Source organism: Chiloscyllium punctatum, chromosome 21 (assembly GCF_047496795.1).
Source record: "Chiloscyllium punctatum isolate Juve2018m chromosome 21, sChiPun1.3, whole genome shotgun sequence".
Lineage (NCBI taxonomy): Eukaryota > Metazoa > Chordata > Chondrichthyes > Orectolobiformes > Hemiscylliidae > Chiloscyllium > Chiloscyllium punctatum.
The window spans coordinates 22,518,237-22,530,343 of NC_092759.1; the positions used below are offsets into that span (position 1 = coordinate 22,518,237).

Sequence of the window (12,107 nt, forward strand, 5' to 3'; positions counted from 1 at the left end):
CCCTACACTGTTTACTGTGATAGACACACACAGCACTGCCCTGGGGTATCCTGTCTGACCCTACACTGTTTACTGTGATAGACACACACAGCACTGCCCTGGGGTATCCTGTCTGACCCTACACTGTTTACTGTGATAGACACACACAGCACTGCCCTGGGGTATCCTGTCTGACCCTACACTGTTTACTGTGATAGACACACACAGCACTGCCCTGGGGTATCCTGTCTGTCCCTACCCTGTTTACTGTGATAGACACACACAGCACTGCCCTGGGGTATCCTGTCTGACCCTACAGTGTTTACTGTGATAGACACACACAGCACTGCCCTGGGGTATCCTGTCTGTCCCTACCCTGTTTACTGTGATAGACACACACAGCACTGCCCTGGGGTATCCTGTCTGACCCTACACTGTTTACTGTGATAGACACACACAGCACTGCCCTGGGGTATCCTGTCTGTCTCTACACTGTTTACTGTGATAGACACACACAGCACTGCCCTGGGGTATCCTGTCTGTCTCTACAGTGTTTACTGTGATAGACACACACAGCACTGCCCTAGGGTATCCTATCTGACCCTACACTGTTTACTGTGATAGTCACACACAGCACTGCCCTGGGGTATCCTGTCTGACCCTACACTGTTTACCGTGATAGACACACACAGCACTGCCCTGGGTATCCTGTCTGACCCTACACTGTTTACTGTGATAGACACACACAGCACTGCCCTGGGGTATCCTGTCTGTCCCTACCCTGTTTACTGTGATAGACACACACTGCACTGCCCTGGGGTATCCTGTCTGTCTCTACAGTGTTTACTGTGATAGACACACACAGCACTGCCCTGGGGTATCCTGTCTGACCCTACACTGTTTACTGTGATAGACACACACAGCTCTGCCCTGGGGTATCCTGTCTGACCCTACACTGTTTACTGTGATAGACACACACAGCACTGCCCTGGGGTATCCTGTCTGTCTCTACACTGTTTACTGTGATAGACACACACAGCACTGCCCTGGGGTATCCTGTCTGACCCTACAGTGTTTACTGTGATAGACACACACAGCACTGCCCTGGGGTATCCTGTCTGACCCTACACTGTTTACCGTGATAGACACACACAGCACTGCCCTGGGGTATCCTGTCTGACCCTACACTGTTTACCGTGATAGACACACACAGCACTGCCCTGGGGTATCCTGTCTGACTCTACAGTGTTTACTGTGATAGACACACACAGCACTGCCCTGGGGTATCCTGTCTGACCCTACACTGTTTACTGTGATAGACACACACAGCACTGCCCTGGGGTATCCTGTCTGACCCTACACTGTTTACTGTGATAGACACACACAGCACTGCCCTGGGGTATCCTGTCTGACCCTACACTGTTTACCGTGATAGACACACACAGCACTGCCCTGGGGTATCCTGTCTGACCCTACACTGTTTACCGTGATAGACACACACAGCACTGCCCTGGGGTATCCTGTCTGACCCTACACTGTTTACTGTGATAGACACACACAGCACTGCCCTGGGGTATCCTGTCTGACCCTACACTGTTTACTGTGATAGACACACACAGCACTGCCCTGGGGTATCCTGTCTGACCCTACACTGTTTACTGTGATAGACACACACAGCACTGCCCTGGGGTATCCTGTCTGACCCTACAGTGTTTACTGTGATAGACACACACTGCACTGCCCTGGGGTATCCTGTCTGACCCTACACTGTTTACTGTGATAGACACACACAGCACTGCCCTGGGGTATCCTGTCTGTCTCTACACTGTTTACTGTGATAGACACACACAGCACTGCCCTGGGGTATCCTATCTGTCTCTACACTGTTTACTGTGATAGACACACACAGCACTGCCCTGGGGTATCCTGTCTGACCCTACACTGTTTACTGTGATAGACACACACAGCATTGCCCTGGGGTATCCTGTCTGACCCTACACTGTTTACTGTGATAGACACACACAGCACTGCCCTGGGGAATCCTGTCTGACCCTACACTGTTTACTGTGATAGACACACACAGCACTGCCCTGGGGTATCCTGTCTGACCCTACACTGTTTACTGTGATAGACACACACAGCATTGCCCTGGGGTATCCTGTCTGACCCTACACTGTTTACTGTGATAGACACACACAGCACTGCCCTGGGGTATCCTGTCTGACCCTACACTGTTTACGGTGATAGACACACACAGCACTGCCCTGGGGTATCCTGTCTGACCCTACACTGTTTACTGTGATAGACACACACAGCACTGCCCTGGGGTATCCTATCTGTCTCTACACACTTTCTGATTTCCGTCTGGATGTATGTTTGGCAGCAGTTTGGGTCCCTTTTCTGTGAGGTCTTGACCGTGATGTGTCTCATCATCTGTGCGTGAGGGCGTTCGCAGCCACCTTCCCCTCAGCCCTACCCCTTCTCGGCACAGCAAGATCCCAAAATCAGCTGTGGCCAGCCGGTCTTATTGGGTTGCAGGGGGTGCCCCACATTCTGCCTCCTCACGTAGACAACATTTTTGAGAAATCCGTTCTGATCACTGGTCTCACCAGCGGGATCGGGTCATGGTTGAATCCTGCACTCAACAGCCAATAACTAACAGTGCCCACTCCCCCAGCACTGACCCTCCGACAGTGCCCACTCCCCCAGCACTGACCCTCCGACAGTGCCCACTCCCTCAGCACTGACCCTCCGACAGTGCCCACTCCCTCAGCACTGACCCTCCGACAGCGCGGCACTCCCTCAGCACTGACCCTCTGACACTGCAGCACACCCTCAGCACTGACCCTCCGACAGTGCCCACTCCCTCAGCACTGACCCCCCGACAGTGCCCACTCCCTCAGCACTGACCCTCTGACAGTGCCCACTCCCTCAGCCCTGACCCTCCGACAGTGCCCACTCCCTCAGCACTGACCCTCCGACAGTGCCCACTCCCTCTGCACTGACCCTCCGACAGTGCCCACTCCCTCAGCACTCACCCTCCGACAGTGCCCACTCCCTCAGCACTGACCCTCCGACAGTGCCCACTCCCTCAGCCCTGACCCTCCGACAGTGCCCACTCCCTCAGCACTGACCCTCCGACAGTGCCCACTCCCTCAGCACTGACCCTCCGACAGTGCCCACTCCCTCAGCACTGACCCTCCGACAGTGCCCCCTCCCTCAGCCCTGACCCTCCGACAGTGCCCACTCCCTCAGCCCTGACCCTCTGACAGTGCCCACTCCCTCAGCCCTGACCCTCTGACAGTGCCCACTCCCTCAGCCCTGACCCTCTGACAGTGCCCACTCCCTCAGCCCTGACCCTCTGACAGTGCCCACTCCCTCAGCCCTGACCTTATTACGGTGTGGTGGTAACCTGTCCATCTGACATTGAAGCCCCAATCTCATCGCCCTCCTCGTCCTCACCGTGTTGAGGCAGTGGGACTGGAGTCAGTCAGGAGCACTAGGCCACGGTGCTGGCTGTGAGTGGGAGGGGTGCTGTGAATTGGGGAGATTGGGGGCAGGGCCAGAGGGAGTTCTGTCATTTGTTTGGATGTATCTGACCTGCCTCCCTTGGTGTGTGTGTGTGCCCTGATTGTACTAACATTCCTCTCTTGGTTTCACTAGCTGACATGGATAGCACTGAAGGTAAAGTCATGTTTCAGCTCTGACCATGTCTGTCTGTTTGATGTGTATCTTACCTCCTCAAACCTGTTGAAACCTCTTGGCTGAGATGGTAGTTTAGATTCTGACACTACCTGGTCCTGCTCTGATTCTGAAGAGGGTCTCCCTCGGCTCTCGGCCCTCGGCCACATCCTCCATTTGTTCATTTGGTGAGTTGGCCTGACACCATTCCCACAGACGCCCGTACGGTTCAGGAACATACTCCCCCAGCACTGCCCTCACCAACTCAGGGGAGAGGGCATGCAACCACTCACCCTCACTCAGTGGGTGGACAACAAGGTCAGTGTCTGGGGTGGGGGGGGTTAGTGTCCAAGAGGGGGGGCAGGGGTCAGTGCCCAAGGGGAACAGTGTCCGACGGGAGAGTCAGTGTCCAATGGATCAGTGTCCGAGGGGGGGGTCAGTGTCCCAGAGGGATAAGTGTCTGAGGGGGGTCAGTGTCCGAGGGGGTTAGTGCCCGAACGGGGTCAGTGCCTGAGGGCAGTCAGTGTCCAGAGGGGGGGTCAGTGTCCGAGAGGGGGTCAGTGTCCGAGAGGGGGTCAGTGTCCGAGAGGGGGTCAGTGTCCGAGGGGGTTAGTGCCCGAACGGGGTCAGTGCCTGAGGGCAGTCAGTGTCCGAGGGGGGGGTCAGTGTCCGAGGGGGGTCAGTGTCCGAGGGGGGGGTCAGTGTCCCAGAGGGATAAGTGTCTGAGGGGGGTCAGTGTCCGAGGGGGTTAGTGCCCGAACGGGGTCAGTGCCTGAGGGCAGTCAGTGTCCAGAGGGGGGGTCAGTGTCCGAGAGGGGGTCAGTGTCCGAGAGGGGGTCAGTGTCCGAGAGGGGGTCAGTGTCCGAGGGGGTTAGTGCCCGAACGGGGTCAGTGCCTGAGGGCAGTCAGTGTCCGAGGGGGGGGTCAGTGTCCGAGGGGGGTCAGTGTCCGAGGGGGGGGTCAGTGTCCCAGAGGGATAAGTGTCTGAGGGGGGTCAGTGTCCGAGGGGGTTAGTGCCCGAACGGGGTCAGTGCCTGAGGGCAGTCAGTGTCCAGAGGGGGGGTCAGTGTCCGAGAGGGGGTCAGTGTCCGAGAGGGGGTCAGTGTCCGAGAGGGGGTCAGTGTCCGAGGGGGTTAGTGCCCGAACGGGGTCAGTGCCTGAGGGCAGTCAGTGTCCGAGGGGGGGGTCAGTGTCCGAGGGGGGTCAGTGTCCGAGGGGGGGGTCAGTGTCCGAGGGGGGGGTCAGTGTCCGAGGGGAGTCAGTGCCCGAGGGGAGGTCAGTGTCCGAGGGGAGTCAGTGTCCGAGGGGGGACAGTGTCCGAGGGGGGGTCAGTGTCCGAGGGGGGTCAGTGCCCGAGGGGAGGTCAGTGTCCGAGGGGAGTCAGTGTCCGAGGGGAGTCAGTGTCCGAGGGGGGACAGTGTCCGAGGGGGGGTCAGTGTCCGAGGGGGGGGTCAGTGTCCGAGGGGGGTCAGTGTCCGAGGGGGGGGTCAGTGTCCGAGGGAGATCAGTGCCCGAGGGGGGTCAGTGTCCGAGGGGGGTCAGTGCCCGAGGGGGGGGTCAGTGTCCGAGGGAGATCAGTGCCCGAGGGGGGTCAGTGTCCGAGGGGAGTCAGTGTCTGAGGGGGATCAGTGTCCGAGGGAGATCAGTGCCCGAGGGAGATCAGTGTCTGAGGGGGTCAGTGTCCAAGCGGTCAATGTCCGAGGCGGAGGGGTCAGTCTCCGAGCAGTCAGTGCCCGAGATGGTTCAGTCTTGGAGTGGTCAGTGTCCGAGAGGGTTCAGTCTCCGAGGGGGTTCAGTGTCCAAGGGGGATCAGTGACCGACTGGGGTCAGTGACCAAGTGGGGTCAGTGTCTGAGCGGTCAGTGTCCAAGGGGGGGTCAGTCTTTGAGGGGGTTCAGCTTCTGAGCGGTCAGTGCCCAAGGGGCATCAGTGCCCGAGGGGCGTCAGTGTCTGAGCGGTCAGTGTCCGAGTGGGGTCAATGTCTGAGGGATGTCAGTGTCCGAGGGATCAGTGTCCGAAGGGGGTCAATGCCTGAGGGGGGGTCAGTATCTGAGGTGGGCCAGTGTCCGAGCGATCAGTGTCTGAGGGGGGGTCAGTGTCCGAGTGGGGTCAGTGACCGGAGCGGGGGGGGGGAGTCAGTGACCGGAGCGGGGGGGCGGGGGGGGTCAGTGTCCAAGCAGTCAGTGTCTGCGGGGGGTGAGTCTCCAAGGGGGGTCAGTCTCTGAGGGGGGGGGGGGGGGGGGGGGGGGGGGTCAGTGTCCGAGCGGTCAGTGTCCGAGGGGGGTATTAGTGTCCAGGGGGGGAGCAGTACCGTGGGGGGTCAACGTCCGAGCGGGGTCAGTGTCTGAGGAGGGGTAGTGTCCGAGGGGGGGTCAGTGGCTGAGGGGGGTTAGTGTCTGAGGTGGGGTCAGTGCCTGAGGGGGGGATCAGTGTCCGGGGGGGGGTCAGTTACCAAGCGATCACTGTCTGATGGGGGTCAGTCTCCGAGGGGATTCAGTCTCCGAGAGGGGGGTCAGTGTCTGAGGTGAGGTCAGTGTCTGAGGTGGGGTCAGTGCCTGAGGGGGGGATCAGTGTCCGGGGGGGGTCAGTTACCAAGCGATCACTGTCAGATGGGGGTCAGTCTCCAAGGGGATTCAGTCTCCGAGGGGGGGTGTCAGTGCCCGAGGGGGGTTCAGTGCCAGAGAGGAGTCAGTGTCCGAGTCGGGTCAGTGTCCGAGGGGGGTCAGTCTCCGAGGGGTCAGTGCCCGACGGGGGGACAGTGCCCAAGGGGGGTCAGTGTCCGAGGGATTTCAGTCTCTGAGGGGGGTAAGTGCCCGAGGGGGGTCAGTGTCCGAGTGGGGTCAGTGACCGAGTGGGGTCAGTGTCCAAGCGGTCAGTGTCCGGGTGGTTCAGTCTCTAAGCGGTCAGTGTCTGAGGGGGTTCAGTGTCCAAGCGGTCAGTGACAAAGTGGGTTCAGTCTCCGAGGGGGGTAAGTGCCCAAGGGGGTCAGTACACAAGGTGGATCAGTGTCTGTGGGAGGGGTCAGTGTCCGATGGGGGGGGGGGGGCGGGTCAGTGTCCGGGGGGGTCAGTGTCCGGGAGTGGGGGGGGGGGGTGGAGTCGGTGCCCAAGGGAAGTGTCCGAGTGGGGGGTCAGTGCCCAAGGGGGTGGTCAGTGTCCAAAGGGGGTGGGGTCAGTGTCCAAGGGGTGTCAGTGCTTGAGGGGGTCAGTGTCCGAGGCGGGGTCAATGTCCGAAGCGGGGTCAGTGCCTGGGGGGGGGGGGGGGGTCAGTGTCCGAGGCGGGGTCAATGTCCGAGGGGTGTCAGTGTCTGAGGGGGTCAGTATCTGAGGCGGGGTCAGTGCCTGAGGGGGGGGGGGGTCAGTACCCAAGGCGGAACAGTGCACAAGGGGGATCAATGTCTAAGAGAGGGGTCAGTGTCTGAGAGTCAGTGTCCAAGGGGGGTCAGTGTCCAAGGGGGGAGTCTCCGAGGGGACAGTGTCCGAGCGGTCATTGTCCGAGTGGTCAGTGTCCAAGTGGGTTCAGTCTCCAAGCGGTCATTGTCCGAGCGGCGTCAGTCTCTGAGGGGTCAGTGTCAGAGGGGTCAGTTTCCAAGCGGTCAGTCTCCGAGCAGTTAGTGTCCAAGGGAGGGTCAGTGTCCTAGCGGTCAGTCTCCGTGGGGGGTTCAGTGTCTGATGGGTCAGTCTCCGAGGGGGGGTCAGTCTCCGAGGGGGTCAGTCTCTGAGGGGTCAGTGTCCCAGCGGTCAGTGTCTGAGCGGTCAGTCTCCAAGGGGGGTCAGTGTCAGAGGGGTCAGTCTCTGAGTGGTCAGTCTCTGAGTGGTCAGTGTCTGAGCGGTCAGTGTCCAAGGGAGGGTCAGTGTCCTAGAGGTCAGTCTCCGTGGGGGGGGGAGTCAGTGTCCGAGCGGTCTGCCCTGATGGGTCAGTGTCTGAGCAGTCAGTCTCCAATGGATCAGTGTCCGAGCGGTCTGTCCCTGATGGGTCAGTGTCTGAGTGGTCAGTGTCCGAGCGGTCTGTCTCCGATGGGTCAGTGTCCCCAGTGGTCTGCCCTGATGGTCAGTGTCTGAGCAGTCAGTCTCCAATGGGTCAGTGTCCGAGCGGTCTGTCCTGATGGGTCAGTGTCTGAGCGGTCAGTGTCCGAGTGGTCTGTCTCTGATGGGTCAGTGTCCGAGCGGTCCTGTCCCTGATGGGTCAGTGTCTGAGCGGTCAGTGTCCGAGCGGTCTGTCCCCGATGGGTCAGTGTCCGAGCGGTCTGTCCCCAATGGGTTCAGTGTCCGAGCGGTCTGTCCCCGATGGGTCAGTGTCCGAGCGGTCTGTCCCTGATGGGTCAGTGTCTGAGTGGTCAGTGTCCGAGTGGTCTGTCTCCGATGGGTCAGTGTCCCCAGTGGTCTGCCCTGATGGTCAGTGTCTGAGCAGTCAGTCTCCAATGGGTCAGTGTCCGAGCGGTCTGTCCCTGATGGGTCAGTGTCTGAGCGGTCAGTGTCCGAGTGGTCTGTCTCCGATGGGTCAGTGTCCGAGCGGTCTGTCCCTGATGGGTCAGTGTCTGAGCGGTCAGTGTCCGAGCGGTCTGTCCCCGATGGGTCAGTGTCCGAGCGGTCTGTCCCCGATGGGTTCAGTGTCCGAGCGGTCTGTCCCCGATGGGTCAGTGTCCGAGCGGTCTGTCCCCGATGGGTTCAGTGTCCGAGCGGTCTGTCCCCGATGGGTTCAGTGTCCGAGCGGTCTGTCCCCGATGGGTCAGTGTCCGAGCGGTCTGTCCCCGATGGGTTCAGTGTCCGAGCGGTCTGTCCCCGATGGGTCAGTGTCCGAGCGGTCTGTCCCTGATGGGTCAGTGTCTGAGTGGTCTGTCCCCGATGGGTCAGTGTCCGAGCGGTCTGTCCCCGATGGGTTCAGTGTCCGAGCGGTCTGTCCCCGATGGGTCAGTGTCCGAGCGGTCTGTCCCCGATGGGTTCAGTGTCCGAGCGGTCTGTCCCCGATGGGTCAGTGTCCGAGCGGTCAGTGTGCCCTCCTGTTTATGTATGCCCCCAGTGTTCTTTGTGAAATGTTGTTAATGAGAGCAGGATAATCAGTAACTCTGTGACTCTCTCTCTCTCTCTCTCCCTCTCTCTCTCCCCCCCTCTCTCTCCCCCTCTCTCTCTCTCTCTCTCCCTCTCTCTCTCCCCCCCTCTCTCTCCCCCTCTCTCTCTCTCTCTCTCTCTCTCTCTCTCTCTCCCCCCCTCTCTCTCCCTCTCTCTCTCTCTCTCTCTCTCTCTCTGTCTCTTGCTCTCCCTGCCCAGTATGCACTGTATAAGAAGATGACCCAGGCGGCTATCCTGATCCAGAGTAAGTTCCGCAGTTACTATGAGCAGAAGAGATTTCAGCAAAGCAGGAGAGCCGCGGTTCTGATCCAGCAGTATTATCGCAGCTACAAGGAGTATGAGAAACTCAAACAGGGTCATCGAGGGACTGCACCCTTTCAACAGAAACTCAAGTAGGTGCTCAGGACACAACACAACTTCCAGGCCTCTGTGTCACAGTCTCTCCCACACACCTTCCACCAAACCCTCTCTCAACCCTCCAGGGGTGTGGGTATCGTCTGTGTGGCCCAACTCTTATTGTGGACTGAAGGGGTTACTCCCCACAGTGTAGGGCAGTTAAAGGTCCTATTGCTGTGGGTCTGGAGTCACGAGTAGGCCAGCTGGGTCAGAATGGTCCCACAAGGCCAGCAATGATGTTTGGGTCCACTGCTCAGGTGCAGCCTGTTCTTGGGAAAGTCCAGGGTCGGGATTACACTCTGAACACTCCTCCAGCTTCCAGGGTTACTCCTGGGCAGGAGCCGGGGTTAACTGGACAAATGCAGCAACAGGGAACGTGCGACAGGCTGAGGGTCTTCCCTTGGGAAGAGAGAGGCAGATGGCCGGATTGATTGAGATGTGCAAAAGTGTCAGGGGCATGGACAGAGTGGATGGGGAAGGCACTGTTTCCCCTAGCAGAGGCTCAGTGACTGGGGAGGGAGAGAAGCACAGATTTGAAAGTGACCAATGAGGAACACGTTTTGAATTCCGAGGGTGTTCAGCAGCTGGAACTCTGTGCATGAAATGGCTGCAGGGTCTGAAATCAATTTAAAAGGGCATCAGGACATGACCCTTGAACCCTGTAACCTGCAGGGGGAAGTGGGATCAGGCTTGCTCTGTCAGCTAGTACAGACCCAATGGGCAGAGTGGCCTCTTTCTGCACTGTAAGCTCTCTACAATTGTGTGACTGTTCCTATTTTCTCCCATTGGATGTCCAGATTTACCCTTTAAAAATCACGGCTCGGGGTTGGGATAGGGATCAGGATAGGGTCCATGGTAGAGTTAGGGCTCAGGATAGAGATAAGACTAGGGATAGGGATAGGGATGGAGTCTGGGATAGGGATAGGGATGGAGTCTGGATAGGGTTTGGGATAGGGATAATGATGGAGTTTGGGATAGGATAAGGATGGAGTCTGGGATAGGATAGGGATGGAGTCTGGGATAGGGATAGGGATGGAGTTTGGGATAGGGTTTGGGATAGGATAATGATGGAGTTTGGGATAGGAATAAGGATGGAGTCTGGGATAGGGATGGAGTCTGGGATAGGGATAGGGATGGAGTTAGGGATAGGGATAGGGATGGAGTCTGGATAGGGATAATGATGGAGTTAGGGATACAGATGGAATTTGGGATAGGGATGAGGATGGAGTTTGGGATAAGGATGAGGATGGAGTTAGGATATAGATAGGGATGGAGTTGGGATAGGGATAGGGATGGAGTCTGGATAGGGATAGGGACAGAGTTTGGGATAGGGATAAGGCTAGGCCTCGGGCACGAGCTGCAGCCATCAGGCGGGATGTCAGGGCTCTCTCTCTTGGAGAGGGTAAAGAGGGAGGTTTACCCTGGGACAGGGGTCTCAGTGAACATGGAAAGAGCCTGGATGGTTCTCCCCAGGGTGGAGAAGGGTAAGGGGGAACGTGAGGGGGTGGGGGCAAGGAGGACTCGGAACCAGAGGGACACTTAGAGGGGAGATGGGGAGAAATATCTTGACACGGGGAGTCGGAATGATCTGGGATGTGTTGCCTGAGGGGACGGTGGAAATCCAGTTTTCCAGGAATGTCTGAGAGAGGGAAATGGAGAAATAATTGGAATGGGCAAATGGCGGGGCAGGGCAGGGCAGGGCAGGCTGGGGTGGAGAGAGCACGAGGGGGTCAAATGGTGAATAATCATGACCTTTCATTCACCGAGGGCCAAAATGTTAGCTTGCTGTCCCTCTGTGGATGCTGTCTGACCTGCGGTAAGGTCAGGGTCAGGGTTCACCTGCAAATAGGGTCAGGGTCAGGGTTCACCTGCGGTAGGGTCAGGGTCAGGGTTCACCTGCGATAGGGTCAGAGTCAGGGTTCACCTGCGATAGGGTCAGGGTCAGGGTTCACCTGCGATAGGGTCAGGGTCAGGGTCAGGGTTCACCTGCGATAGGGTCAGGGTCAGGGATCTCCAGTACATAGAACATAGACCATTCCAGTGCAGTTCAGGCCCTTCGGCCCTCGATGTTGTGCTGACCTGTCATACCAACCTGAAGCCCATCTAACCTACACTATTTCATTTGTTGTTTTTGATACGTCTTTGGGTAGAACGGGCTCAATGGGTTGAATGTCCTTCGCTTGAGCAGTCATCAGTCATCAGTCATCCTGACTGTCCTAGAGCAGGAGCCCAAGGGAGTAAACTCTGGGGGTCTTCATTGATGGCGATGAGTGGGGGGGATGTGATTGGGTGGAGGGTGTGTGGGGAGTGTGATGGGGATGTGGTGGGGTTGTGGGGGTGGGGGAGGATGTGATTGTGTGGGGCGTTAGGGTGGGGGTGGGGGGGGTGGTGGAGGAGGATGTGATTGTGTGGGGGATGGGGGGTGTGGTGGTGGGGGATGTGGGGATGAGGGTGTGTGGGGAGTGTGATGGGCTGGTGGGGGTGGGATGGTGATGTGGGGAGTGTGGTGGTGGGGGTGGTGTGTGGGGAGTGTGATGAGAGGTGTGGGGGTGGGGCGTGTCTGGGGAGTGTGGTGGGGGCATGGTGGGGGGGTTGTGGGGTGGGGAGAGGATGTGATTGTGTGGGGCGTTGGGTGTGGGGGGTGGTGGGGGGAGGATGTGATCGTGTGGGGGGTGGGGAATGTGGTGGGGGGTATGTGGGGAGTGTGATGGGGGTGTGGTGGTGGGGGATGTGTAGGGAGTGTGGTGGGGGGTGGGGTGTGTGTGGGGAGTGTGGTGGGGGGTGGGGTGTGTGTGGGGAGTGTGGTGGGGGGTGTAGGGAGTGTGATTGGGGGTGGGGGGTGTGTGGGGAGTGTGGTGGGGGGTGTGGTGGTTGGGGGTTGTGAGGGTGGGAGGTGTGTGGGGAGTGTGCTAGGGGGTGTGATGTGGGGTGGGGATGTGTGGAGAGTGTGATGGGGGTGTGATGGTGGGGTGGGGATGGGGAT

General features: G+C 58.7%; 1 protein-coding gene across 1 annotated transcript in view; it reads left to right on the forward strand.

The window, feature by feature from the left end:
- The window catches only part of LOC140492654 (calmodulin-binding transcription activator 1-like), a 79,612-nt gene extending 70,037 nt beyond the window's left edge, over window positions 1–9,575 (forward strand). Inside the window, exons 5-6 of the mRNA XM_072591693.1 lie at window positions 3,643–3,663; window positions 8,927–9,575. Coding sequence (XP_072447794.1) covers window positions 3,643–3,663; window positions 8,927–9,124 — 219 coding nt within the window. The 3' untranslated portion in view covers window positions 9,125–9,575. The remainder of the gene's footprint in view (window positions 1–3,642; window positions 3,664–8,926) is intronic.
- The last annotated feature ends 2,532 nt before the right edge of the window (window positions 9,576–12,107 follow it).